Source organism: Vipera berus (assembly GCF_964194415.1).
Source record: "Vipera berus genome assembly, chromosome: 2".
In the NCBI taxonomy this organism is placed as follows: Eukaryota; Metazoa; Chordata; class Lepidosauria; order Squamata; family Viperidae; genus Vipera; species Vipera berus.
In genome coordinates this window covers 45,268,964-45,294,575 of record NC_138203.1, presented here as the reverse complement: position 1 = coordinate 45,294,575, position 25,612 = coordinate 45,268,964, and the positions used below count along the sequence as shown (strand labels likewise).

The window sequence follows — 25,612 nt, the reverse complement described above, 5'->3', positions numbered from 1 at the left end:
CTGGCGATGTCATCCAGTGGTGTCAGGGAACAGCCCACAATGTCTTGTGCTGTGCTCACTACCCTCTGTAATACTTTCCTATCCGCAGCTGTCAGACCAGCATACCAAACCACAATACCATACGAGAGGTAAAAGAGGGTCATTAGCTGTTGTTCTACCCTGTTCTTCCGCAAGATCCTAAGAAAGTGAAGCCTCTGTTGGGCCTTTCTAGCCACCTGGGTTGTGTTAACTTTCCAGGTCAGATCTTCACAGAGGTAGACTCCCAGAAATTTAAAGGAGGAAACACTCTCTACACAGTCCTCCCCGATGTAAAGTGGGGCAGGTTCCTCCTTTTTTCTCCGGAAGTCTAACACCATCTCTTTCGTCTTGCCGATGTTTAGGTGCAAGTTGTTGTTACTACACCATATAGATAGTTTTTGTACCTCCGCCCTATATGCTGTCTCATCCCCACCTGTAATAAGACCCACCACAGTTGTATCATCTGCGAACTTGATTATCGCAGTGGATGGGTCAGATGATACACAATCATAAGTGTATAAAGAGTACAGGTAGGGGCTAAGCACACAGCCCTGTGGCGTGCCGGTGCAAAGCTTCAGGGGGGGTGGACAAAGCAGACCTGACCCTCACTGTTTGTACCCGATCCCTAAGAAAGTCTTGAATCCAATCGCAGATAGCGGGGGAGAATTTCAAGTCAGTCAGCTTCTCGATGAGAATGCTCGGCAAAATGGTGTTGAAAGCCGAGCTGTAGTCAACAAAAAGCATCCTGACGTAACTTCCAGGCTTCTCGAGATGACTTGCTACAGAGTGTAAAGCAGTAGCTATGGCATCGTCTGTCGACCTATTTCACCTGTAGGCAAATTGATGTTTATCAAAGTCCAGTGGGAGGCATGTTCTAAGATGTTGGAGAACCAATCTTTTGAAGCATTTCATGACTACAGATGTTAATGCAATAGGTCTGTAGTCGTTCAGGCACTCAACTGCAGTTTTCTTGGGGACTTGGACAATGGTAGCTGCCTTCAAGCATGATGGTACACATGCCGTTTGCAAGGAGATGTTAAAAATCCTTGTCAGGACCCCTGCTAATTGATCGGCACAATTCCTGACCACTATCCCCAGCACCCCATCTGGGCCTGCGGCTTTGCTGGGATTCACAGCCTTCAATACAGCTCTCACTTGGTGTTCACACAGGGTGAGTGGCTGAGAGTCAGAAGGCCGGCCAGCAGAGGCTACGGGGTCTGGTCTTTTAACCTCGTAGCGGGCGAAGAAGATATTCAGCTCCTCAGCCAACAAGGCTGAGATAGATAGATAGATAGATAGATAGATAGATAGATAGATAGATAGATAGATGATAGATAGATTTTCTACATAATATTAAATCTTCCTTTTTATCAAGGAAAAGGGGATAATTCACTATTCATATATACAATCCAACCAGATCTTTGTATCGTAGTGTTATTTCATAATCATCACATCTTGTGAACACTTCTTGGCTGCAAACCCAGAATTAGCTCTAGAGGTAAACATGTCTACTGTCTGAGTAGTAGGTATGTACACAAAATACTTTATTCTGAGCTTGAAATGTAACAGCTGCAATTAAAATGTGACTATGTTTCAAGCATCTTATATTCTAACAGAACAAAATTTGAAATGTTTTGAATGTTCTACTGGAGGGAATTCAAAATATGCCTTTGCTCCCTACATTTTTATCCTGAATTCATAAAAGTAGGTGGAGTCAGTTCATGTTGGTTTTTTCTGAAGGGTATTTGAGGAAGCAAAACATTAAAATTTAATGAAGAAATAAATAATAAAGATTGTTTGATTCAACTATTCCTTTATGAGATTTATGTTGATGTATGCACATTTGGAGATTCAAGTTGAAAACAGAGCATTGATTTGTTTCAAAATCTCATTGTTCCTTATACTAGAACACATGGAACAACATGGAATGAAATTCAGCTTGATTGGGAGCTGAAATGAATTGAGATAACTATTTAAAACCATAAAAAATATTTACAATATCATTGGGAAGTGGTTTAGATCTGGAAGAATAAATAATAACATTTTAAAGAACATTATTTCAGATATGGATTCAAATGGAAATCTAACCATTTCAGAATGTCATGCAGATCTACAAAAAGTCATTCTCAGCTAACATGTGAGAATACTGTTAACCCTACAAATGAGACCATTCAAGTCAACATCTAGCACAGTTGAAAGTAGTGCCGTTTAGAAGGACTATTCTAAAGTTCTTCCACCAGCCTTCTCAGGTGGTCCAGTCAAGAAGCAAACCCCAGAAGTATTAGTTCTGTCTTTATTATAAGGTTGTATTAATAGAATCTTGCAGTGTGAAAATACATTTCTACTCATTACAGCCCAAGAAATTACCGTGTCATTGGAGATATTTGCCATGCCCCCATTTCTTCTGCACGCTTAACTCAGCTGCATTTGGGGTTCTTTTCATTCTGTTGAATGGAACTGGAGTTTTCCCCCAAACTCCTGTCTTGAGAATGCCACTGCTTGAATGGGAGAATTAAATAAATGACAAGTTGAATTATTTCTCTCTATACAGGTGAAACTCGAAAAATTAGAATATTGTGGAAAAGTTCATTTATTTCAGTAATGCAACTTAAAAGGGGAAACTAATATATGAGATAGACTCATTACATGCAAAGCAAGATAGTTCAAGCCATGATTTGTCATAATTGTGATGATTATGGCGTACAGCTCATAAAAACCCCAAATCCACAATCTCAGAAAATTAGAATATTGTGAAAAGGTGCAATATTCTAGGCTCAAAGTGTCCCACTCTAATCAGCTAATTAAGCAATAACACCTGCAAAGGGTTCCTGAGCCTTTAAATGGTCTCTCAGTCTGGTTCAGTAGGAATCACAATCATGGGGAAGACTGCTGACCTGACAGTTGTGCAGAAAACCATCATTGACACCCTCCATAAGGAGGGAAAGCTTCAAAAGGTAATTGCAAAAGAAGTTGGATGTTCCCAAAGTGCTGTATCAAAGCACATTAATAGAAAGTTATGTGGAAGGGAAAAGTGTGGAAGAAAAAGGTGCACAAGTAGCAGGGATGACTGCAGCCTGGAGAGGATTGTCAGGAAAAGGCCATTCAAAAGTGTTGGGGACTTTCACAAGGAGTGGACTGAGGTTGGAGTCAGTGCATCAAGAGCCACCACACACAGACGGATCCTGGACATGGGCTTCAAATGTCGTATTCCTCTTGTCAAGCTGCTCCTGAACAACAAACAACGTCAGAAGCGTCTTACCTGGGCTAAAGAAAAACAGACCTGGTCTGTTGCTCACTGGTCCAAAGTCCTCTTTTCTGATGAGAGCAACTTTTGCATCTCATTTGGAAACCAAGGACCCAGAGTCTGGAGGAAGAATGGAGAGGCACACACTGCAAGATGCTTGAAGTCCAGTGTGAAGTTTCCACAGCCTGTGTTGATTTGGGGAGCCATGTCATCTGCTGGTGTTGGTCCACTGTGCTTCATGAAGTCCAGGGTCAATGCAGCCGTCTACCAGGAGATTTTGGAGCACTTCATGCTTCCTTCCGCAGACGAGCTTTATGGGGATGCTGACTTCATTTTCCAGCAGGACTTGGCACCTGCCCACACTGCCAAAAGCACCAAAACCTGGTTCAATGACCGTGGGATTACTGTGCTTGATTGGCCAGCAAACTCGCCTGACCTGAACCCCATAGAGAATCTATGGGGCATTGCCAAGAGAAAGATGAGAGACATGAGACCGAACAATGCAGAAGAGCTGAAGGCTGCTATTGAAGCATCCTGGTCTTCCATAACACCTCAGCAGTGCCACAGGCTGATAGCTTCCATGCCAGGCCGCATTGAGGCAGTAATTGCTGCAAAAGGGGCCCAAACCAAGTACTGAGTACGTATGCATGCTTATACTTTTCAGAGGTCCGATATTGTTCTATGTACACTCCTTGTTTTATTGATTGCATGTAATATTCTAATTTTCTGAGATTGTGGATTTGGGGTTTTCATGAGCTGTACGCCATAATCATCACAATTATGACAAATCACGGCTTGAACTATCTTGCTTTGCATGTAATGAGTCTATCTCATATATTAGTTTCCCCTTTTAAGTTGCATTACTGAAATAAATGAACTTTTGCACGATATTCTAATTTTTCGAGTTTCACCTGTATAGTAAATTCTTAGAGGCAAAATTTTAATTTGGCCAAAATATTAGGACATAGTTTTTATTCTCAGGAGGCTAAAATAAGGTTTTAATATAAAACTAAATATGTGCCTTCTCCCCCCCCCCGCTCCCCCAAAATTTACATATGTTCCTTTTGCTTATTTTTTCATGTCATTTTCAACCACTGCTAGAAGTGTCTCTTCAACAATGGAATGAGTCAGAGCTCTGTTTAAACATCAGTCATGCAACTAGGAACTGAGAATGTGAGTTGTTGTTTTTCCCCTTTCTGATCCCTCCATCCAAAATAACCCCTCCTAGCATGCCCAAAGCAACACTGACACTGAATAACTAGCAAAGCTGTCCTTTCAGAGAATCCATAAATGGGATTATTCAGTAATCAAATTCATGCTCTTGAGGCAGCCCAAATTTGTTTTGCATATAAATCATGAACCGTGATTGATTTTGTTCATCCTTAGGAAATTTTCTAATTCCTTTTTAATAAGCGTCCAAATGTAAATACCGTATATACTTGAGTATAAGCCGACTCGAGTATAAGCCGAGACCCCCAATTTCACCCCCCAAAACTGGGAAAAGTTGTTGACTCGAGTATAAGCCGATCCGCCGTTCTGCAAGCCTCCGCCGCCGGCGGAGGCTGGATCCGCGCTCTGCAAGCCTCTGCCGCCAGCAGAGGCTCGATCCGCCATTTTGCAAGCCTGAATACACAGGAATACCCTGTGTGGCCGCGGCTCTCGGGGAAGCCCTGGCTGTCCGCTTCCTCGCTCCACGCTGCCATTCGGGGCCCGCGCGTTCCCCGGGCAAATCGCGGCGCCCAGCAGGCGAGGAAACACGCCCGCTCCAGTCGCCCCCCCTTCCCTCAGGAGACGCGAAGCAAGTGACCGCCCGGAGCTTACCAAGGACTTGCGCGCGGCCGAGGCTTCGGTGCTTCCAGGATCGCGCGCACCTCTCCCAAGCCGCCGCCGTCCGGAGACCTGCCGAAGTTTGGGGAGGTGCGCGCGCACCTCCCCAAACCTCCCCAAACGTCGGCAGGTCTCCGTTCCTCCGCGCACACCTGCCGACGTTTGGGGAGGTTTGGGCGCCTCCCCAAACCTCCCCAAACATCGGCAGGTCTGTGCGGAGGAACGGAGACCTTGGGAGGTTTGGGGAGGTGCCCAAACCTCCCCAAACGTCGGCAGGAGGAACGGAGACCTGCCGACGTTTGGGGAGGTTTGGGGAGGCGCCCAAACCTCCCCAAACGTCGGCAGGTCTGCGCGGAGGAACGGAGACCTGGGGAGGTTTGGGGAGGCGCCCAAACCTCCCCAAACGTCGGCAGGTCTGCGCGGAGGAACGGAGACCTGGGGAGGTTTGGGGAGGCGCCCAAACCTCCCCAAACGTCGGCAGGAGGAACGGAGACCTGCCAACGTTTGGGGAGGTTTGGGGAGGCGCCCAAACCTCCCCAAACGTCGGCAGGTCTGCGCGGAGGAACGGAGACCTGGGGAGGTTTGGGGAGGTGCCCAAACCTCCCCAAACGTCGGCAGGAGGAACGGAGACCTGCCGACGTTTGGGGAGGCGCCCAAACCTCCCCAAACGTCGGCAGGTCTGCGCGGAGGAACGGAGACCTGGGGAGGTTTGGGGAGGTGCCCAAACCTCCCCAAACCTCGGCAGGAGGAACGGAGACCTGGGGAGGTTTGGGGAGGCGCCCAAACCTCCCCAAACGTCGGCAGGTCTGCGCGGAGGAACGGAGACCTGGGGAGGTTTGGGGAGGCGCCCAAACCTCCCCAAACGTCGGCAGGTCTGCGCGGAGGAACGGAGACCTGGGGAGGTTTGGGGAGGCGCCCAAACCTCCCCAAACGTCGGCAGGAGGAACGGAGACCTGCCAACGTTTGGGGAGGTTTGGGGAGGCGCCCAAACCTCCCCAAACGTCGGCAGGTCTGCGCGGAGGAACGGAGACCTGGGGAGGTTTGGGGAGGTGCCCAAACCTCCCCAAACGTCGGCAGGAGGAACGGAGACCTGCCGACGTTTGGGGAGGCGCCCAAACCTCCCCAAACGTCGGCAGGTCTGCGCGGAGGAACGGAGACCTGGGGAGGTTTGGGGAGGCGCCCAAACCTCCCCAAACGTCGGCAGGAGGAACGGAGACCTGCCGACGTTTGGGGAGGTTTGGGGAGGCGCCCAAACCTCCCCAAACGTCGGCAGGTCTGCGCGGAGGAACGGAGACCTGGGGAGGTTTGGGGAGGCGCCCAAACCTCCCCAAACGTCGGCAGGAGGAACGGAGACCTGCCGACGTTTGGGGAGGCGCCCAAACCTCCCCAAACGTCAGCAGGTCTGCGCGGAGGAACGGAGACCTGGGGAGGTTTGGGGAGGTGCCCAAACCTCCCCAAACGTCGGCAGGAAGAACGGAGACCTGCCGACGTTTGGGGAGGCGCCCAAACCTCCCCAAACGTCGGCAGGTCTTCGCGGAGGAACGGAGACCTGGGGAGGTTTGGGGAGGCGCCCAAACCTCCCCAAACGTCGGCAGGAGGAACGGAGACCTGCCGACGTTTGGGGAGGTTTGGGGAGGCGCCCAAACCTCCCCAAACGTCGGCAGGTCTGCGCGGAGGAACGGAGACCTGGGGAGGTTTGGGGAGGCGCCCAAACCTCCCCAAACGTCGGCAGGTCTGTGCGGAGGAACGGAGACCTGGGGAGGTTTGGGGAGGCGCCCAAACCTCCCCAAACGTCGGCAGGAGGAACGGAGACCTGGGGAGGTTTGGGGAGGCGCCCAAACCTCCCCAAACGTCGGCAGGTCTCCGTTCCTCCGCGCCCTGCCTGCCTGCTTCTTTCCGCTGCGGAAAGAAGCAGGCAGGCAGGGCGTGGAGGAACGGAGACCTGCCGTTTGGGGAGGTTTGGGGAGGTGCGCGCGCACCTCCCCAAACCTCCCCAAACTTCGGCAGGTCTCGGACGGCGGTGGCTTGGGAGAGGTGCGCGCGATCCCGGAAGCACCAAAGCTTCGGCCGCGCACAAGTCCTCGGTAAGTTTTTTTGTTGACTGGAGTATAAGCCGAAGTGGAATTTTTCAGCCCAAAAAGTGGGCTGAAAAATTCGGCTTATACTCAAGTATATACGGTATATCAATTTTGTTAGAGTTGTGTGAATTTCAGCATCTGATTTATTTAATTAACAATAATGTATTCATATTAGATTAATATTAATCTAGATCATGTGAAGTGTTAGTACTGCTTTATAATGCCTTGATAAGACTACAGTTGGAGTTTTGCAATCATTTTTGATCTCCATGATATAAAAAAAGATGAATAAAAATGATTAGGGGACTGGAGACTAAAACATACGAACAGTGGCAGGAATTGGGTATGGATGGAAACTAATCAAGGAGAGAACCATATTTAAGGAGAAATTTCCTGACAGTTGGAACAATTAACCACTAAAACGGCTTCTCTCCAAAGGTTGTGGGTGTTCTATCATAGAAACTTTTTAAGAACAGATTAGCAGTCATTTGTCTGAAATTGAACAGAAGACCTCCAAAATCCCATCCAACTCTGTTATTCTATTAACTGACTGATGTTTACTCAGCTGTTGGCAGAAGTTTGTTTCTTCAGTTTTGAAGTCTAGTGTGCTAACAAAAACACCAGCAATATTATTCTGAATTACATGCCTTACGGGACATGGAAGGTTAACTGCAAAGGATAGTTGGATTTATTATTTTGGCAAAAGCTGTTTTCAAATTATTTCAAAATGTTTTTTTTAAAAAAAAGATGTGCTTCAACAGTTAGCATCCAGCTATTTTATGACCTTTTATTCTGGTCCTGATTCAGAGTGAAAAAAGGAAGATACAGAATTAGGGCAAAGCAAAATCTTGTTTCGATGGCCATAACTTCCCTATTCTGTAAAAAAAAAAGATTATATCAAAACTTCTGTAAAATAATAGTTCTGGTTTCCAGAACAGTTTGAAAATGGTGGATTTCCCCCCCCCCCAAGTCACTTGATTTCTGAATTCAAAAAATAGGCTTTGTGATTACTAAACAATATTTCACATGAAAATAATGTCTTTTATTTTCAGATACTGTAAAAAAAATATGTCCTTCATGCAGTGCATCATTTTGTTTTTATCTTTCCTACTGGAAGATGAATTTGTTATTATTAGTGAAATTCAATAAAGAGGAGAACAATTGGATAACATTATATATAACTGATTCAGATGAAAAAACCCTTAAAAATGAAAGATATGTACAACATTAATGTAGAATTAACTCAGTATATTGATATTATTAAAATTTATATAGAACTAGTGTACACTGCTCCATATACTCATTTTGGAGAATGAAATAAAGGAAAAAGAAAAGGCTTTGATTTTGAATTCAGAGGATGTGAAGATTAAGGAGGCTATTAAACTGTTAAGAGGACAATTTGATAAATTAATGGCTGACCAAGTGGCAACCAATTTGCGGTTTGCCAGGCATAATACCTTTTGCAACGCCAACAAACCAGGTAGATGGTTAGCTTATAGATTGAGGAAAAAGCAAAGGGCTTCTAATATAGACAAAATTGAGCATAAAGGAAGGGTTGTGTTTCAACAGGACCTTATTAAGGATGCTTTTGTGGATTTTTATTCTAAATTATATGCTAAGGAGAAGATTAATGAAAAAGACATTGATATATATTTGGAGAATGCTAGCATCCCGGTTCTTACGCAAGTACAAAAAGAGGGGATTAATCAATTAATTACAGAAGAAGAAATTTTTACAGCAATTAAGGAATTGAAGATGGATAAAGCACCAGGTACGGATGGTTTGTCTGCGGCTTATTATAAAAATTTACAATTAGAGATGATGAAACCGTTAAAGGAACTGTTCCAGACAATCCAGAGGGGGGGAAAGGTGCCACCGTCTTGGAGAACAGCTTTTATTTCCTTGATTCCGAAGGAAGACCAAGATGCTACTCAAGTTAAAAATTATAGACCGATATCGCTTTTAAATACAGATTACAAGATATTTGCTAAGGTGTTGGCTAATAGACTGATGAGGGTTCTGCAACAGGTGATTCATGGGGACCAAACGGGGTTTATTAGTGGTAGGCAAATGAAAAATAATGTGAGGCATATAGTGGATGTGTTAGAGTTTTTGGAAAGGAACAACCAGATCCCTGCGGCGCTAATCTTTCTAGATGCTGAAAAAGCTTTTGATCAATTGAATTGGCAATTTTTGATGAAAGTTTTAGACAAAATGGATTTTGGGGAAATTTTTTTACAACCGATTAGGGCATTATATCAAAAACAAGCTGCCCGAATTATAGTTAATAATAGTCTGACAGAAGCATGTAATATTGAGAAGGGCACAAGGCAAGGGTGTCCGTTATCGCCCTTGTTATTTGTATTAACATTAGAGATATTATTGGTTAAAATACGGAATTCGGAAAAAATTAAGGGTATACAAATTAGAGATCAGGATTATAGATTGAGAGCATTCGCAGATGATCTGGTTGTTACAGTGACCCAGCCAGAGAACTCTGTTGTGGACCTGATGGAGATAATAACACAATACGGGAAGGTTTCTGGATTTAAAGTTAATATACAGAAAACCAAAATTCTGGCTAAAAATATGACAGTTTCGCAAAAGGCTCTCTTAGAAGGATTAACTGGATTTGAGATTGTTAAAAGGGTAAAATATTTGGGGGTGCTTTTGTCACCCTCTAATACAAAGTTATATAAAAATAATTATGAAAAACTATGGGGGAAAATTCAAAAAGAATTGGAGAGTTGGGAAAAATTGCAATTGTCCTTGTTGGGACGGATCGCAGCAGTGAAAATGAACGTCCTGCCTAAATTTCTATTTTTATTTCAAATGATACCGATTCTTAAGAAAGATTCTAATTTGGAGGAATGGCAGTGAGGTATCAATAAATTTGTTTGGGCAGGGAAAAGGCCACGAGTTAAACTTAAGATTATGCAGGATACTCGTGAGAGAGGTGGTCTTAAAATGCCCAATCTTAAACTATATTATGAAGCTGCTGCATTAGTAGGAATAAGTGATTGGATTAATTTGACACAAGAGAGATTATTAAATCTTGAGGGCCACGATTTGTTGTTTGGCTGGCATGCATATTTGTTGTATGACAAGAAGGTAGACAATGTGTTTAGAGTGCATATTCTAAGACAGGCATTGTTGAGAGTTTGGAAGAAGTATAGACATAAGCTAGATTGTAAAATACCACTGTGGGCAATTCCAAAACACGCAATAGAAAATATACATGCTGGTTTCAAACATGATGTGACTACGTACAAGGAGATTCTGAGCTTGGAAAGAAATGTCTGGAGTTTGAAATCATATAGCCTCTTGCGAGAAGAGAAGGTTGTTCAAAATTGGTTTCAATATACTCAGCTACGGGCCAGGTGGAAAGAAGACCAGAAAATTGGTTTTACAATGACTGATGAAAATTTGATAAAACAAATTAGAAATCAGGGTCCCGCACATATCAAACGGATATATCTTGCATTGATAGAAATTGACTCAGAAACAGAGCTTGTTAAAGATTGTATGATTAAATGGGCCCAAAATATTCAAGAAGTTGTTACAATGGATACGTGGGAAAGGATTTGGGTGAGGAACGTAAAATTTACACAAGCTCAAAATCTAAGAGAATTTTTACAAAATGTTTTATAGATGGCATCTAGATCCTAAAAAGCTTGCAAGTATGTATCCGAATTATCAGCCTAAATGTTGGAGGTGCGGTGACGAAGACGCAACATATTTTCACATATGGTGGACTTGTAAAAAGGTTAAGGCTTTTTGGATAAAAGTCTGGTGGAACATGCAGAAGATTTTTAAACAGAGGATAAAGTTTTGTCCGCAACTTTTTTTGTTGGGAATAATTACAGATGCTACAGTTGTGGACACTAAGTTGATGTTGAATTTAATTACGGCAGCAAGACTCTTAATAGGTCAGTATTGGAAGAAGGAGGAACTGCCGACTATAGGAGAATGGACTTTAAAGGTTTCTGACCTGGCAGAGATGGCAAAGATATCGGCCTATTTGAAAGAACGCAAGAACGCTATATTATGGAGTGGAGAAAATGGATTGAGTATATCCAGAACAAATATGGGACTAAAAAGTTTCATGTAGCATTTGAATAAGTCTTCCCTTCTTTTCTCTTTTTTCCCCTCTTTTTTTATATATTTTATATTAATAGTGTTTGTAGTTATCCTATATGAGCTAGAGAGTGATAGATTTTAGAGTTTACGGTTATTAGCATATGGTTGTTTATGATTCTTTTTTTTGTTTTTTATACCTTGTACTTAGCTCTGGGAAGTCGGGGGGGGGGAGGGGGGGAGGGGTAAGGAGGGAGGGATAGGGGAGGGGTAGGGGGGTTTGTTAAAGATAAAATGTATGATAAAACTTTTCAATAAAAAAAACATTAATGTAGAATTAACTCAGTATATTGATATTATTAAAATTTATATAGAACTAGTGTACACTGCTCCATATACTCATTTTAGAACATTTGTGAAACCAAGGGAACATATGAATCCATTCTTTAATATCCATAATATTGCTTTTTTCTACCTCCATGGATTAATTGTTTTTGCAATTAGGCTCAGTAGAGCTAGAGGTTTTTAAAAAGTATCTTTTGTATTACTGTTTCTGCTTGAGGTGTCCCTTGCATTCAGTCACATTTTAAAATATTATATTTCTCCTCAGGATTGCATAAGTATGTGTAATTACTTGGAAAAAAAAGAGCCATAAAACAACAAATCATGTAAAGCAGAGAGCCCTCAAATTTCTTATAGTACCAACCTCCCAAATCTGATAATCATTTTTAAAAAAATATTTCAAGAGACGGATCAATATAGAATAATATTTGCTGATTATTTGGTTTTATTTATAGGTCAGAAAAAATATCTTTGATGTTTCTTAAAATTCAGGATTATCTGTTCCAGTTTTTCCTTTCCCTTTTCCTATATATATAAAAAAATTGAGCTTGATTTAAAGAAGACTGTCTTTTCCTTAGTAGAATGTTTTCAAAAACTTTAGCAAATAGCAAATTAAGTTAATATTGTTCCCAACATTTAATGGACAAATATTGTCAGGGATCAAACCACCATTTTCTATACATTTTAGGAAAAAATAACTACTTATAGAAGTCGTCATATTTTTTCATAAACTCTGGTTGAGATGATTGGTTTAGGTTGAAGGCATCCAGATTTAAATTCTACTGGACTTCAGGTTGTTGGGGGCAATTAAGCTGACTTTGTAATAATGCCGCTTGGGGGAGGTGTGAAAGCCCTAATAAGCAGGCTTATACATAGAATGAAGGCTACTGCTAAGTTTGTAAGCTGCCCTAAATCTTCGGAGAAGGGTGGGATATAAATGGAATTAAAATAAAAAATAAAAATAAAAATAATGATGTTGATGTAGTCATGCTTTCTTAGCCTAACCAACTCATTGGTTCCTTGTTGAGATAAAGCAAAAGGGGAGTTGCCGTATATATTGCCTTAAGCTTCTAGAGTAGGTATAATGTATTGGGCTTGCTTGTTAACACCACGTGGTAACAGCTGGTAGGCTGCTTGAGCAGGGAGCAGCTAATGGCTCCCAGCATCTAGACAACCCGTCTCCAGCGCTGCTATTGGTTGCCCCTAGGGTGGCAATAGGTTGCTTCAAACCTATTGGTCACCGCCTAGGGACCAGGGTATAAATTGCTGCATCTGCAGCCCTGTTCTCTAGTTCAGATCCTGCAAGCAATAAACCATGATCTTTACTGAACTCACCTCATCTTCATTCCTGCGCAACAAACCCAGTACACAACACTGGCGATGAAGGTGGGATCCTGCTTCTCCGTCAGAGCTGAAAGTCACTAGGGTAGAGGCAGCGCACGCCTGGCAGGAAAAGCAATTCCCCCCCTATGGTCGGCTAGCTAAGCCATGCTAGTGACCACGGGCTCAGAGGACCAGTCCCTGAGCAATGGAGAGGCAGGATTCAAAGACGCAGAAGCCAGCCGTGAAGACCAACACAGTGCCTAAGGTCGGAAGGCTGCGAGAATTTAACATCAGGCAACCAGAAGAATGGCCCTTGTACCTGTCCCATTTCGAAAACTACCTTTGGGCGAACCAGGTCGCAGAGGACGGACTGAAGGCCGTCACGCTGCTCTGTGTGTGCGGCCCAGCGACATTCGATCTTGCGGAGAACCTGTTCACGCCCATGCCGTTGGAATCCATCTCCTACGCTGAACTGAAGAAGCTCGGAGAACACTTCCAACTAAAGATGTCAGTGATTGCATGGCGCTACACCTTCGAACAACGAATACAGCGACCGGGAGAGACCATATTCGAGTACATTACGCCCTTGAGGCAGGCCGCACGCCTGTGCCAATTTTCAAACCTCGAAGAGTGACTGCAAGACTCGCTCGCCTGTGGCCTCTGCAACCGAGAGCTGCAACAGAAACTATTCGCCAGAGAGGTCCTATCGTTTGCGGGTGCCCAGCAAGAAGTCATGGCAGATGAAGCCGCCGGAGGAGCCGTCTGAGTTTCATGCTCAAAAGCCCCGAGGGGGCTGCAAGTGGGCGATGGGTTGTGGGCCATGAACTATGGGCATGGGAATTTGTGGGTGCGTGGAAAAATTACTAAAATGTCAGGCCCCCTCTCTTACGAAGTGGGGCTGGAGGGCGGGCAAGTTGTCCAGTGCCACATTGATCAGCTTAGGAAGCATTTCCCAGAACAGCCACAAAGCGAGGACTTCGTCATAAGTCCTTACCAGGGTCCGCAAACCGGCAGCCAAGCCGGCCTATGCATAGACTCTGAAGGCTCACACAGCCCAAGCAATGAGGAGTTGGCCGTAGAGGAGGGGAGCCCGGATGTGCATCATGGGTCCCCTGACGGAGAAAGCCAACCTGATGGCTACAGCCGCTGTGCTAACTCTGCTGAACAAACTGACTCTGGGGTGGGCCAACCTGGAAAGGCCAGCCAGAGAGCACCAAGCCATTCTGAATCACTTGAACTAAGAGACACTGGTCTACCCAGTCCGGCGGGCAAGCTGGTAGGCCAGGACGCAAACCTCCTGCTTATCTGCAAGATTTTGTCCTGAAATAATGAAGCTATAATGTTGAATGTACCCTTGTATTTAATGCTGACCTACAAGATTGTATTGGACAATGGAGCTATAATGTTATAAGTACTTATTGTGCTGCTAAGTGGAACCTATTCACACCAGTGTTAAATCTTTGTAAATTGTATTGCTGTAATTACTTTCTGTTGTTGCTATAATGTTGTTCGTTCTAAGGTGGGAGGGGTGTAATGTTTTGGGCTTGCTTGTTAACACCACGTGGTAACGGCTGGTAGGCTGCTTGAGCAGGGAGCAGCTAACGGCTCCCAGCATCTCAGACAACCCGTCTCCAGTGCTGCTATTGGTTGCCCCTAGGGCGGCAATAGGTTGCTTCAAACCTATTGGCCGCCACCTAGGGGCCAGGGTATAAATTGCTGCGTCTGCAGCCCTGTTCTCTAGCTCAGATCCTGCAAGCAATAAACCATGATCTTCGCTGAATTCACTCGCCTCGTCTTCATTCTTGCACAACAAACCCAGTACACAACAGTAGGGGTGTCAAACTGCCAGCCCGCAGGCGGTTTGCATCATGCAGAGCCTGCACCCACCCCAGCTCCAGCAATGCAAAAAAAGTCACGTCACAATGCGTGATGTGACACGGTGAATTTGACACCCGTGTTCGAGAGAAAATATGGGATAATGCTTCTCTGGTATAAGTAGCAATCCATAGAGACGGGCTCCTTATTAATTTTGTGACTATCATTGGCAGGTATAAGAGGAATCTTCCTTGTCTACAACTAGTGGTGGTGTGAAAGCTTGTAATGCATAGATGCAGCCATTGCTCATACACTCATTGAGGAAACTTCTATATTTTAACCTATATTTTAACCTTTTTCAGTTATACAATCTACACCTTTAGTCTTAACATTTTTCAACATTCTTACAGCCTGCTTTCATCAAAGATTTTTTTTTTGGATGCTAACAAATAATCCATTTTCATATGGATCTCTTAAGTGTTCTGTCCAAAATTCAGGATCTCAATTTTATAGCTATTTTTTGTAATTTTATTCACTCCTATCAGGGCTGTTACTAAACATCAGTGTTTACACTATTAATCTTGACCATTCTTTGTTCTTTTTGCATTTTTTTTTTGAAAATACACATTACACATTATTTTTCTCCCATCTTCATTTTTCTAGCGCTATTTTCACTTTGTCATTCAAATGAACGTTCTTTTAGTGTAAGTCCACATATTTCTGTGGCACTTGGTCACAGTGTTCTCTTCCCAATGGCTACTCCTGCTCTCTGTCTCCCTCTCCCTCCCCAGGTAACTCTACAGTTTCTTACATTTCCTTGGAAAGCACCTGACAGGACAATTCAGGTGTGGTTCTATTCCAGCATAAAGCCAGAGATTATTAAGTTGCAAAATATTGAATCTATGAGAACTAGGAGTTTAGATTCTGGAGCTTGTGGTCATCTTCTTCCCTTGAGTATTTCTCCCCTTTTTTCTCCCATCACGCATCTTGCTGGGATATAGGCTGCACATGGCATCCTCATGGTAGCTGGCTACCTTTTTTAGAGAAACATGTGGTGAGGGCTCTTGCTGGCTTTTCTGCTGTTTTCATCAACTTAATGGAGGGTTTTCCTGCAGACTGCTCAGGGCTTGATGAACCCTTGATAAAAGCAGGCTGTTCTTTACCTTGTTAATGATTGTTCAGTTTTTATTAGATTTAAACCACAGTGTCTCCCATGTCTGAGAGAGTAAAGAAATGGAATAAAACAGGCATCTTCACAAGGTATATTCAATTTATGGGGAGAATTGCTATCAGTAATAATAAAAGCTGAGGAGACAGCAAGAGTAATAGTTGAATTATGAGATCAGTCTAGTTCACATCTTTTAAAGATATGGCACTTATTCTATATTAGCTTGCTTAGTTTAGTTGCAGTTTTAGATTTTAAACAAGAAAAATTACATTGAGGACAGTTTTGTGATTTTTTGGAAATATTGAAAACTGAACAAACAATAGAATACTGCGAGTGTGAATTTTCAGCAGCTGAATGGGGGAGTGCTGTGAACATAATGTAAAAACTATATTCATATTTAGTTAAATTATGTTAACAAAGCAGGCTAATGTGTTAAAATGTATTATGAAAGAAAACAAAGGTATTGCTATTATTTTTTCTCCTACTGTTTTTAAAAGTACAATGCAGTTGGCAGTACAGTCAATGGAGAGATTAATTCTTAAAAGCATAAGATACAGCTGAAAGCCACTTGTAAAACAAATAATTAACAAGCATAATAAAAATAAGGAAAACCCAGTAAATCACTAAAAATGCATCATGTGCTGTATACAATGAAAAGTTAACAAGGTGCCCATAGTGAAACTGGATTTATTTAATCAGAAGTGGCATAATTTCTACATTTATTTTGAGACTATCAATATGTGTGTGTATGTGTGTGTGTGTGTTTTCTGCGAAAACCTCAGAAAACATATATATATATATATATATATATATATATATATATATATATATATATATATATATATATATATATATATATATATATATATATATATATATATATATATATATATGTTTTCTGAGGTTTTCGCGGGTGTTTGTATGTGGATGTTTTATATATATATACCGTATATATATATATATATATATATATATATATATATATATATATATATATATATATATATGTGTGTGTGTGTGTGTGTGTGTGTGTGTGTGTATGTGTGTGTGTGTGTGTGTGTGAAGTATTTGTCAAGGCTTTGTGTGTGTGTGTGTGTGTGTGGATTGCTGACAAAGAATTAAATATATATATTTATATGCATATATAATTTATGCGTATTTAATATGTGGATGGAAAGTTACAGTGGACATGATTGCATTATTGAAGAACTGAAAGACCAGGTTAGGGTTAAGATCAGATCATCATGGAAGAAATCTATGTAGTAACTAAGATTCAGCAATGACTTGTTGCACATGATCAATTGTATGTATAGACAGAAATACACACGGGTGCATACAGTTAAAATCTCATTGCCATTACACCAAAATAAGTATATTCGTATTATATAGATGTTAATTTCTTTCTTACTGGTTCCTGGGCATAGGACATTATTGTATTGTTTCTCTCATTTACAGTTTTCTTACGAACAATTAAAACTTCATATCACAATAATATACCAGATAAACAGTATAACATACAATTGCAAATTGTTTCCCTTTAGAGATACATCCTTATTGACCTAGTGATAATTTACATTTTCACAAAGTCTCCAATATCTCATTTTTTTTTTTTTTTGCAGTAGTGACAATTATCTGGTGTAGGATGAGGGTGAAGGTTTGTTTTCCGAGCTTGCGGGTTGGTTTCGTTCCCAGGCTAGGTAACATCTTCAGCAGAGCTCTGAGAACGAACCTCATATCATTTCTTTTCTGTATACTGCTTTGTCTTTTTTTCCCTTTCCCTCTTTTTTTATTCAGTTAACTGCCTCTGCCCTATCTCCAACTTCCTTTAATTTTGTACTCCATCTGCCCTGATAACTTTTTTAATACAGCGCAAGGTAATCTAGTGTTTCAGCGCAGAGCATGCCAAATTGTGGTAACTTATTTTAGATATTTATTTCTATTCTACCAGAATCCAAAGACCACCTGGCATTTTGCATATAAAACGGCAGAAACAAAAGTACCTTCAAAAAGAGATAGAATCATCACTGTGAGTGTTAAAAATATTTCAGAATAATTCCATCTTAGCTGCCTTCCAGATAAGAAATGCATTACTTTTGACAGATGTAAAATTTTAAAACGATGTTTTAACACTAAAAGAGTGCCTATTCTGTGTTATTATTTGCCACACTTCATTTGCTAACAGGTTTTTTTTAAAAAACACTTAATATTTAAATATTTTTATTTATTTCTATTCCACCTTTATTTTTACAATTAACTCAAAGTGGCAAACATATCCAGCATATCTTCTTCCTCCTATTTTTCTCACAACAACAGATCTGGAAGGTGGGTAGAGCTGAGAGAGATTGACTGGCCCAAAGTTACCCAGCTGTTTTTCATGGCTAAGACAGGACTTGAGTTTACGGTCTCCTGCTTTCTAGCCTGGTGCTTTAAACACAAAATAAACTGGTTTTATAAAAACATGAGTCCTTATTTATTTTTTTTAGATGTCAAGTTGAATATAATTCTGTTTAAAGGTTTAGTTTAAAGTCATTATCTTTAAACTGTATAATAATATTCTGTGTAAAGTAAATGTTAGTGCAATATCTATAGCCATGATGACTTTGCATCAGTCTGGGAATGTATTGGTGGGGTCTGATTAAGGCATGTTTCCACATAACGCCCCAAAGTTTTGCACTCTTATATGAAAAGGGGAAGTTTATAAAAAGGGCATTATCTAGGTGGTGTTTTTCTTTATATGAAAAGGTTATGTTGGGTTGTGCATAAAGTTCTAATCCCAGTCTGAGTATAAATGCTTCCACAAAGTATGTATATTGATCATTTACTGTCCAATAATTGTGATTTTTTTTAGAAAAGCCCAACTTTTAGAAAAATATGATGATTACTTATTATTTGATAGCTAGAGACCATAAGAGTTCCAGAACATTGTCAATGGAAGAATCATTGAAAGAGACATTGTAGGCTAGCCCCATCAACTGTTAACCATCCCTTCATTGTTATATTCTACAAATGTTTGTTTGACTTGCTTTATAAGAGTGGTCATATTATGAACAAAGAGCTCATAAATGTAATGAGAGAACATTAGATAGTCTCCTAATAAGATCAGCGGTCCCTAACCTTTCTGGCTTGGTGGACGGGGAGGGGAAAGAATGGTTCTGTGTCACTCTGGACTGGCGGGGGGAGAGGGAATGGTTCTGCTCACTCAAATGCAGCTTTGTGTGCGAGCCTGCTACTCGCAGATATGGAGTTTTGCATGGGAGCATGCGCACCAGCCGTTCACACAAATGGAGCTTTGCATGCATGCTCACCCACCTCTTGCACAGCCTGTTCGTTGTAGTGGGTCGCAGCGTGGGCATTGTGGACTCCTGGGTTAGATAGTCTCCTAATGGCTTTTAATAATTTCAGATGTAGCTGTCCACCCACCACAAGAATTCAACAAGTACATTTTCAACCTATTGTTAAATATCACATTTTCTGAAGGATAGATTTTGCTAGAATGTCCTACCAAAAACCTTCACGCCTTCCTTACATGGTTCCTTATAAAGATTTTATTTCTCTTTTCCCTTTTAAAATATATTATTTTATCTAATAATAAAAATACACTGTTTCTTTTTTAAAAGAATAACCACCCAGAATGGACTAATCTTTTTTTTATTGAAAAGTTTTACAATACATTTTTTGAATGGACTAATCTTTGATTAGACCCATAACAGCTTTGCCATCAAGACAGAATCATAGGAAGCCTAAGGCAGAGATCTTGGCCACCAAGAACTGTGGTGGTGGTGTTCAAATTCTTCTGCATAAAGCAACCTGAAGATCAAAACCTTACTATTTTTTTTACTGTGAAGTTGGGATTGTTGTGGATTGCTGCAATGCTACTAATACATGTTCCTCCTCATGCTAACAAATGCAGTATGATGATAAAAAAGAGGAAAAGAAACTACCCTATACATAGTTGCATTCTAGGCTTTATGGAATATTTGATATTGGATCATGATCATTTAATTAGTTAATACTGACAAATTATAAGCAACTATTTTTTTCATAGTTCTGTATCTAAATTTAATTCATTAGGCTCTGAAAATCCAGTCACAAAGTGCTCATCTAGAGGATTCTCATTTAGGTTCATATTGATCCTGAAATTAACTGCACATTGCATATGTATATGTATTTCTCTAAAGGAGCACTTTGTTGGTATAAAGGGACCATTTTGTACAAGACTGCACAACTCAAAAGCTCTATGACTATAACCCTGAAAACTTTTGGTGCAGCCCTTGATGCAAATCCACTTATTTCCACTGAATTATAGTTTTACAGAAGAGAAATAAACCCATGAACTGTATTGTTAGTTTTCATTCATCCAAATTTATAACATTTTTGCCTCTTGTTGGAATATGATTTTTAGCATACCACTGTATGCCAGCTGGAAATCTTTGGTTTGATGCCTGCATCTCATGCAAAATAAAACTTACTTTGTTACTTGAATTATTTAGAAATGTCCTTTAGATCGGTATTCCATTTACTGAGTAAATAAGCAGAATTTAGTGAGATTTAAGTCCACAGTTAAGTAAATTGTATCTGTTGGTATCAGCAAAGTTAAAATTGCTTCTGGACTCCACCTAAATTCTTAAGATGATGAGGATAGAGCTTTATTCAGCACAGGGTTAATTTAAACCTATGAGATGCCCCGGGATTTTTACTCACTCTGAAATAGCTTTGCATTTTTCATTTTCAGCTTTTATTTCATGCATGTTTTTACCTGAGTTAATGTTTCACATTTTTTTTATTTTTCCATTAATCTCTTCCTCTTCAGGTGCAATCTAGCTCCTGTGGTGGAGTTTGCTGCAGACGTGGGAACTAAATCAGATTTTATTACCATGAACCCATCAGTTGTACAAAGAGCATTTGGAGGCTTTCGGAATGAGAGTGACAGAGAAAAATTTGTGCATAGACTATCTATGCTGAATGACAGTGTCCTTTGGATCCCTGCTTTCATGGTCAAAGGCGGAGAAAAGCATGTGGAGTGGGTTAATGCATTAATCCTTAAGAATAAATTGAAAGTGCGAACTGCCTATCCATCACTGAGACTTATTCATGCTGTCAGAGGGTAAGTGTCTGGAAAAAGACTGGTCTGTCCTTGGCACAATGGAACTCATAACTAACATTTCTGCTAGAAAAGAAAGAGTGGCTCTATTCCATTCAACTCATAGCGGCTTATATTTCTGATACAGACATGTTTAAAGCAAGCACTTCCCAGCCTTGGTGGAGCAGTGGGCTAATGCCTCCTTAAGTAACACCAGCTGCCTGCAATTAGTGCAGGTTCGCATCCCACCAGGCTCAAGGTTGACTCAGCCTTCCATCCTTCTGAGGTAGGTAAAATGAGGACCCAGATTGTTGGGGGCAATTAAGCTGACTTTGTAATAATGCCGCTGGGGGGGGCGAAAGCCCTAATAAGCAGGCATATACATAGAATGAAGGCTACTGCTAAGTTTGTAAGCCGCCCTGAGTCTTCGGAGAAGGGCGGGATATAAATGGAATTTAAAAAATAAAAAATAAAAAAAAATCTGTTTAGTCCATTCAAAGACGAGCATTGGAGCTGATTTAATTTCATATTTTTTTCCTCCGCTTTATACACAAAAGCATGTGAATCTTGCTCAGGTGTGGCTTGACCACTCCCCCTCCCCTCCCCCATTTGACTTGTAGCAGAGCCAACCGTCACCAATATTGCATGTTCCTACTTGAAAATTTTGCCTCCGTCCTATATGTTCTGTTCTTTCCCATATGTGTGTTTTCTATTATGAGGAAGCAGGGCTTTGAGGATCCACATTCTATATTTCTGCAATTGAATAAAGATCAAGGAAATTTTATATTTATTTAAAACATTTATATAGCCAGCCATCTTATACCAATCTCTGGCCAGTTTCCAAACAAGTATTAAAAATATCAATAGTAAAAGCAACATAAAAACCATATTTAAACTATCAATACCATCATTATTGAAAACAAAAAACATGGCACAAGCTGAACATGCAGTTGCCTCATCTTATCCCAACGTTTGGAGGAAAAGCCGACTCATCAGTATGTTTTGGGAGCATAGGCAGAGAGAATGGTTGCTTAACTTAAGGAGGAAGACTGTTCCATAGGGTAGCAGCTGCCATGGAAAAGGCATCAAGGATCATATAGGTCAAATTGTTATGCGAGACTAATTGCTTTTTGGGATGCACCTGTTCCTTTTGGAGATAGCTTTTCCCACTTGTAGTTATTCATTGCATTGCTATGTTGTACATTTCTGGTTTTGCCTTGAAACATTTGATGTTGCAAAATTTCTTGTTGCTGGAATCATTTCAGATTAATTATTTTGGTTGCATTTTGCTTTTCATTGGCCTGCTTATCAGAATATTAGAATATTACACAGTATAGTTAGTGGTTTGTTTTTTTCCCAAAGTTACTTTTCAAATAAGAAAATGCATAAGGCATAGTGGTAAAAATTTATAGGGCTTATTATTCTGAAAGCAGTTGTACCTATCAATGGTAAAAAATAACTGCCCTGATCTATGTAATAGCTTTATTCTCCAAAACACTAAATGAAAATGCAATCTGCATACTGGAGCTGCATAACTGCTAGAGTAATCTTCAAAAATCTATTTTGAGAATAGGAAGAATAATCTTGCCTGATATGGGTTCCTTCCTGATGTATTAGATTGTCATTCTTAGTGTGTAGAAAGAAAATATTACATTCAAATAATTTGTACCACAGTGGGAACATTGAGACAGATAAAACATGCATGTCTACACAGGATATTTTCTAAAGCTGATGGCAGCTTAAAAATTCCATTCTCTCTCTTCTTTTCTTCTTTATTCTTTGACTAGAGTTGGGCAGTCTTTTGACTAGGGAATTGTCCTCAAGCCCAAAACTATCCTCTGCAAACTAAAGTACATGGATACTTTGAGGAGACATCAAATAGATGTTGCATTTGCTGATTCCTCTTCCGCTTTTATACTTTCACTTTAGTCTTCCATTATTAGTCTCAGATGTGCATCATTGCAGCATTTTATTTATTTACTGACAAAAAGCCCCAGAGCATGCTCTGCGTTAAGCTCTCCTTTGCCACATAAATTGTGCTGATTGCCGTTAAGCTTTGGGTGCCATTAATACGCTATTTTATCACTTATAAAGTCCTTCATAATGTAGTTTCTGGCTCTCTGAAGGATTGCTTCTTTTCCATTTACAGACAGTCCTTGTTTAGTGACTGCTTCATTTAGCAACCATTTGCAGTTACAGTAGCGATGAAAAAAAACCCTTGTGACTAATCTTTGCATTTATAACCTTTGCTGAACTGCAAAATGAAGGAAGGCTGAAATAAGATCCTTTTGCTTAATAACCAAGTTTTTGGTCCCAGTTGTGGCTGTAAATGAGGACTACCTGTATTTCTGCCAATCATCTATGAACCAATTGGGAAGGAGAAGATTACTCTGTTATCTCTTGGGTCCCAAGAAGTGTATTTCTACTATTTCAACATCTGTCTTTGGAACAGCGTCCCTGCTAGAGGTTCAGCCCATTCCAACCTTGCAATCCTTTAGAAGACAATGTTTAAAAGTTGTTAGTGTGTTCATTTGGTTTGCAGTATTTATTTGGGGTATGGTATGTTGTTCCTCCTTTTTAGTTCCATTTTTAAGTTTATTGGATTTGTTTTTTAAGTACTGTATTTTTTTAATCATGCACCAACTGGAATCTGTGTTGAATTGTGGATCTTTATGACTCTGAATTATAAATCATATAAATTATCAATTATAACGTTGGTATAAAAATTATGTATGCTGGCTGTGGATATGAGATTGATACTAGGTTGAGTGCCCTCCTTCCAGAATATAATAATAGAGCAAATCCATTCCAACTAATATGAGCTTCATTAGAGCTTCATTCTAACTAATATGAATCAGATCCAATGAAGATGATTGTGTACTTTATAGCAGTACCTCAAAGGAATTATTTTATTTTCTGAACAGTGATATTGTTATAAGCTTTAATATCTATTGTGTACAAGAAGCAAGAGCCTATAGGTTATTGCCTAATAAAGGATTTATGGCAAATTAGGATATGCTTCAGATTTAAGAGAGGCACGAGAAAGTGCAACAGGAAGTGAAAAATCATTGCTAGCTCTACAGGGATTAGGAATAAAGAGATATATGTATCCAACTGAGATCATGTTTTTTAAATGAAAAAAGAGCATGGAAGCTGTGAAAAGGCATAATGACATTCCCCGTTAGACAAATTATTTATCAATAGTTGAACACCCACACAAGATAAAAATCATAAAGGGTATATTGAAGTTAGAGATGAAGCTGAGTAGTGAGAGACTAGTGCTTCAAGCAAATATGAATCTGCAAGCATAAAACTTAAACTTGGAGAAGACATATAACTTAAATATCCATTTGTGACCCTCTTAGAGGAGTTTTCTGAAGAAGGATGGAAAATATGGCAAGCCAATCCTGATGAGTCATGCTCTTGCTGTGAAATCTTAGGAGAATTGCTTTTACCACCATGGTCCTAAATTCAGACTCTGGAAAAAGAACAAAACTGTAAGAGGGCATCTGCCTCCAAGTTAAGTGCCACAGAGCAGAACAGAGCCAGATTGCTAAGAAGTATGCTTTGGGAGTATTTATTCAAAATTTGTTATTTTAAGTAGACTGTTAGTGGCAAGTAGCCCAGCAACCATAATTCAACCTAAATACCATTAATTGTGCTTGAGTAGAGAGGAGGAACCTCTGAAACGGAAGCCTTTGTTTGAGCTCAAACACTAAGACATCTGAGATATGATTTAGACCAGGGGTGTCAAACTGCCAGCCCTGAGCCGGATGCATCAAGGTGAAACTGTGCCCACCCCATTGCTGACAATGGAAAAAAAGTTGCGATACGTCACGACACATCACATGACATTGCAAGTTTGACACCCCTGATTTAGACTGTTGTCTGCCTTGAAACCAGCCTTAGCCAGACTCTTAATATATGAACTTCTGAACTTTTTTGCAGAGATTGGAACTCTGAATTGGATTTATACTACATGCAGGACTTCTGATTCACCATCCCATATTCGCTACTATTAAAAAATCTTAGCATAGCAATATTTTTCAGTTTGTAAAGTCTACCTTAGCAACTTTTCAGATTACAAAATGCTTTCAAAGGCTACTCAATATTTGTAGTACAGTATTGGCCTTTTTTTAGATCTTTATATAAAGGATTTGAAGGCCTGGTTGGTACTCATAGCAGGCCTTACAAGATGACCCATGACCCTTCCACCTTTTAACAAGCATATTCTCATAATTGTTCTTCTCAATTTATTCTTAGCATTAGTTGTATATAGTCTGTGAAGAATGTGTAAAGAATCTGTGGTAGATCCCAAATATTGCTTGCCTTGCATCTTCCTGACTTTTCTGTCCAAAAAGCTAGTTAGTGGCTGTGAGAAGATATCTGGAGAGTTGCTACACACACACACACACACAGAGAGAGAGAGAGAGAGAGAGAGAGAGAGAGAGAGAGAGCGCCCATCTCACACGGCTACTGTTGTGGGAAAAATAGGAGACAAGAGTATTAGATATTTTTACTGTAATTTTGGGATAATAATAAAAATGACTTGATAGTTGGACAAAATGTCAAATCTAGCTTATTGTGTAACCAATAATAATGTATGTAGACAAATTAATTCCTTCACATTTCCAGAATCT

General features: G+C 40.6%; 2 protein-coding genes across 4 annotated transcripts in view; both read left to right on the top strand.

Moving 5' to 3' along the window:
- Positions 1-25,612, top strand: part of SLCO4C1 (solute carrier organic anion transporter family member 4C1) — a 726,014-nt gene that overhangs the window by 535,242 nt on the left and 165,160 nt on the right. The window lies entirely within an intron of this gene.
- ST8SIA4 (ST8 alpha-N-acetyl-neuraminide alpha-2,8-sialyltransferase 4) overlaps positions 1-25,612 on the top strand; it is a gene marked incomplete at its 3' end in the record, with an annotated part of 88,557 nt that overhangs the window by 36,167 nt on the left and 26,778 nt on the right. Inside the window, exon 4 of the mRNA XM_081317029.1 lies at positions 20,703-20,996. Within this exon, the coding sequence (XP_081173155.1) occupies positions 20,703-20,996 (294 nt within the window). The remainder of the gene's footprint in view (positions 1-20,702; positions 20,997-25,612) is intronic.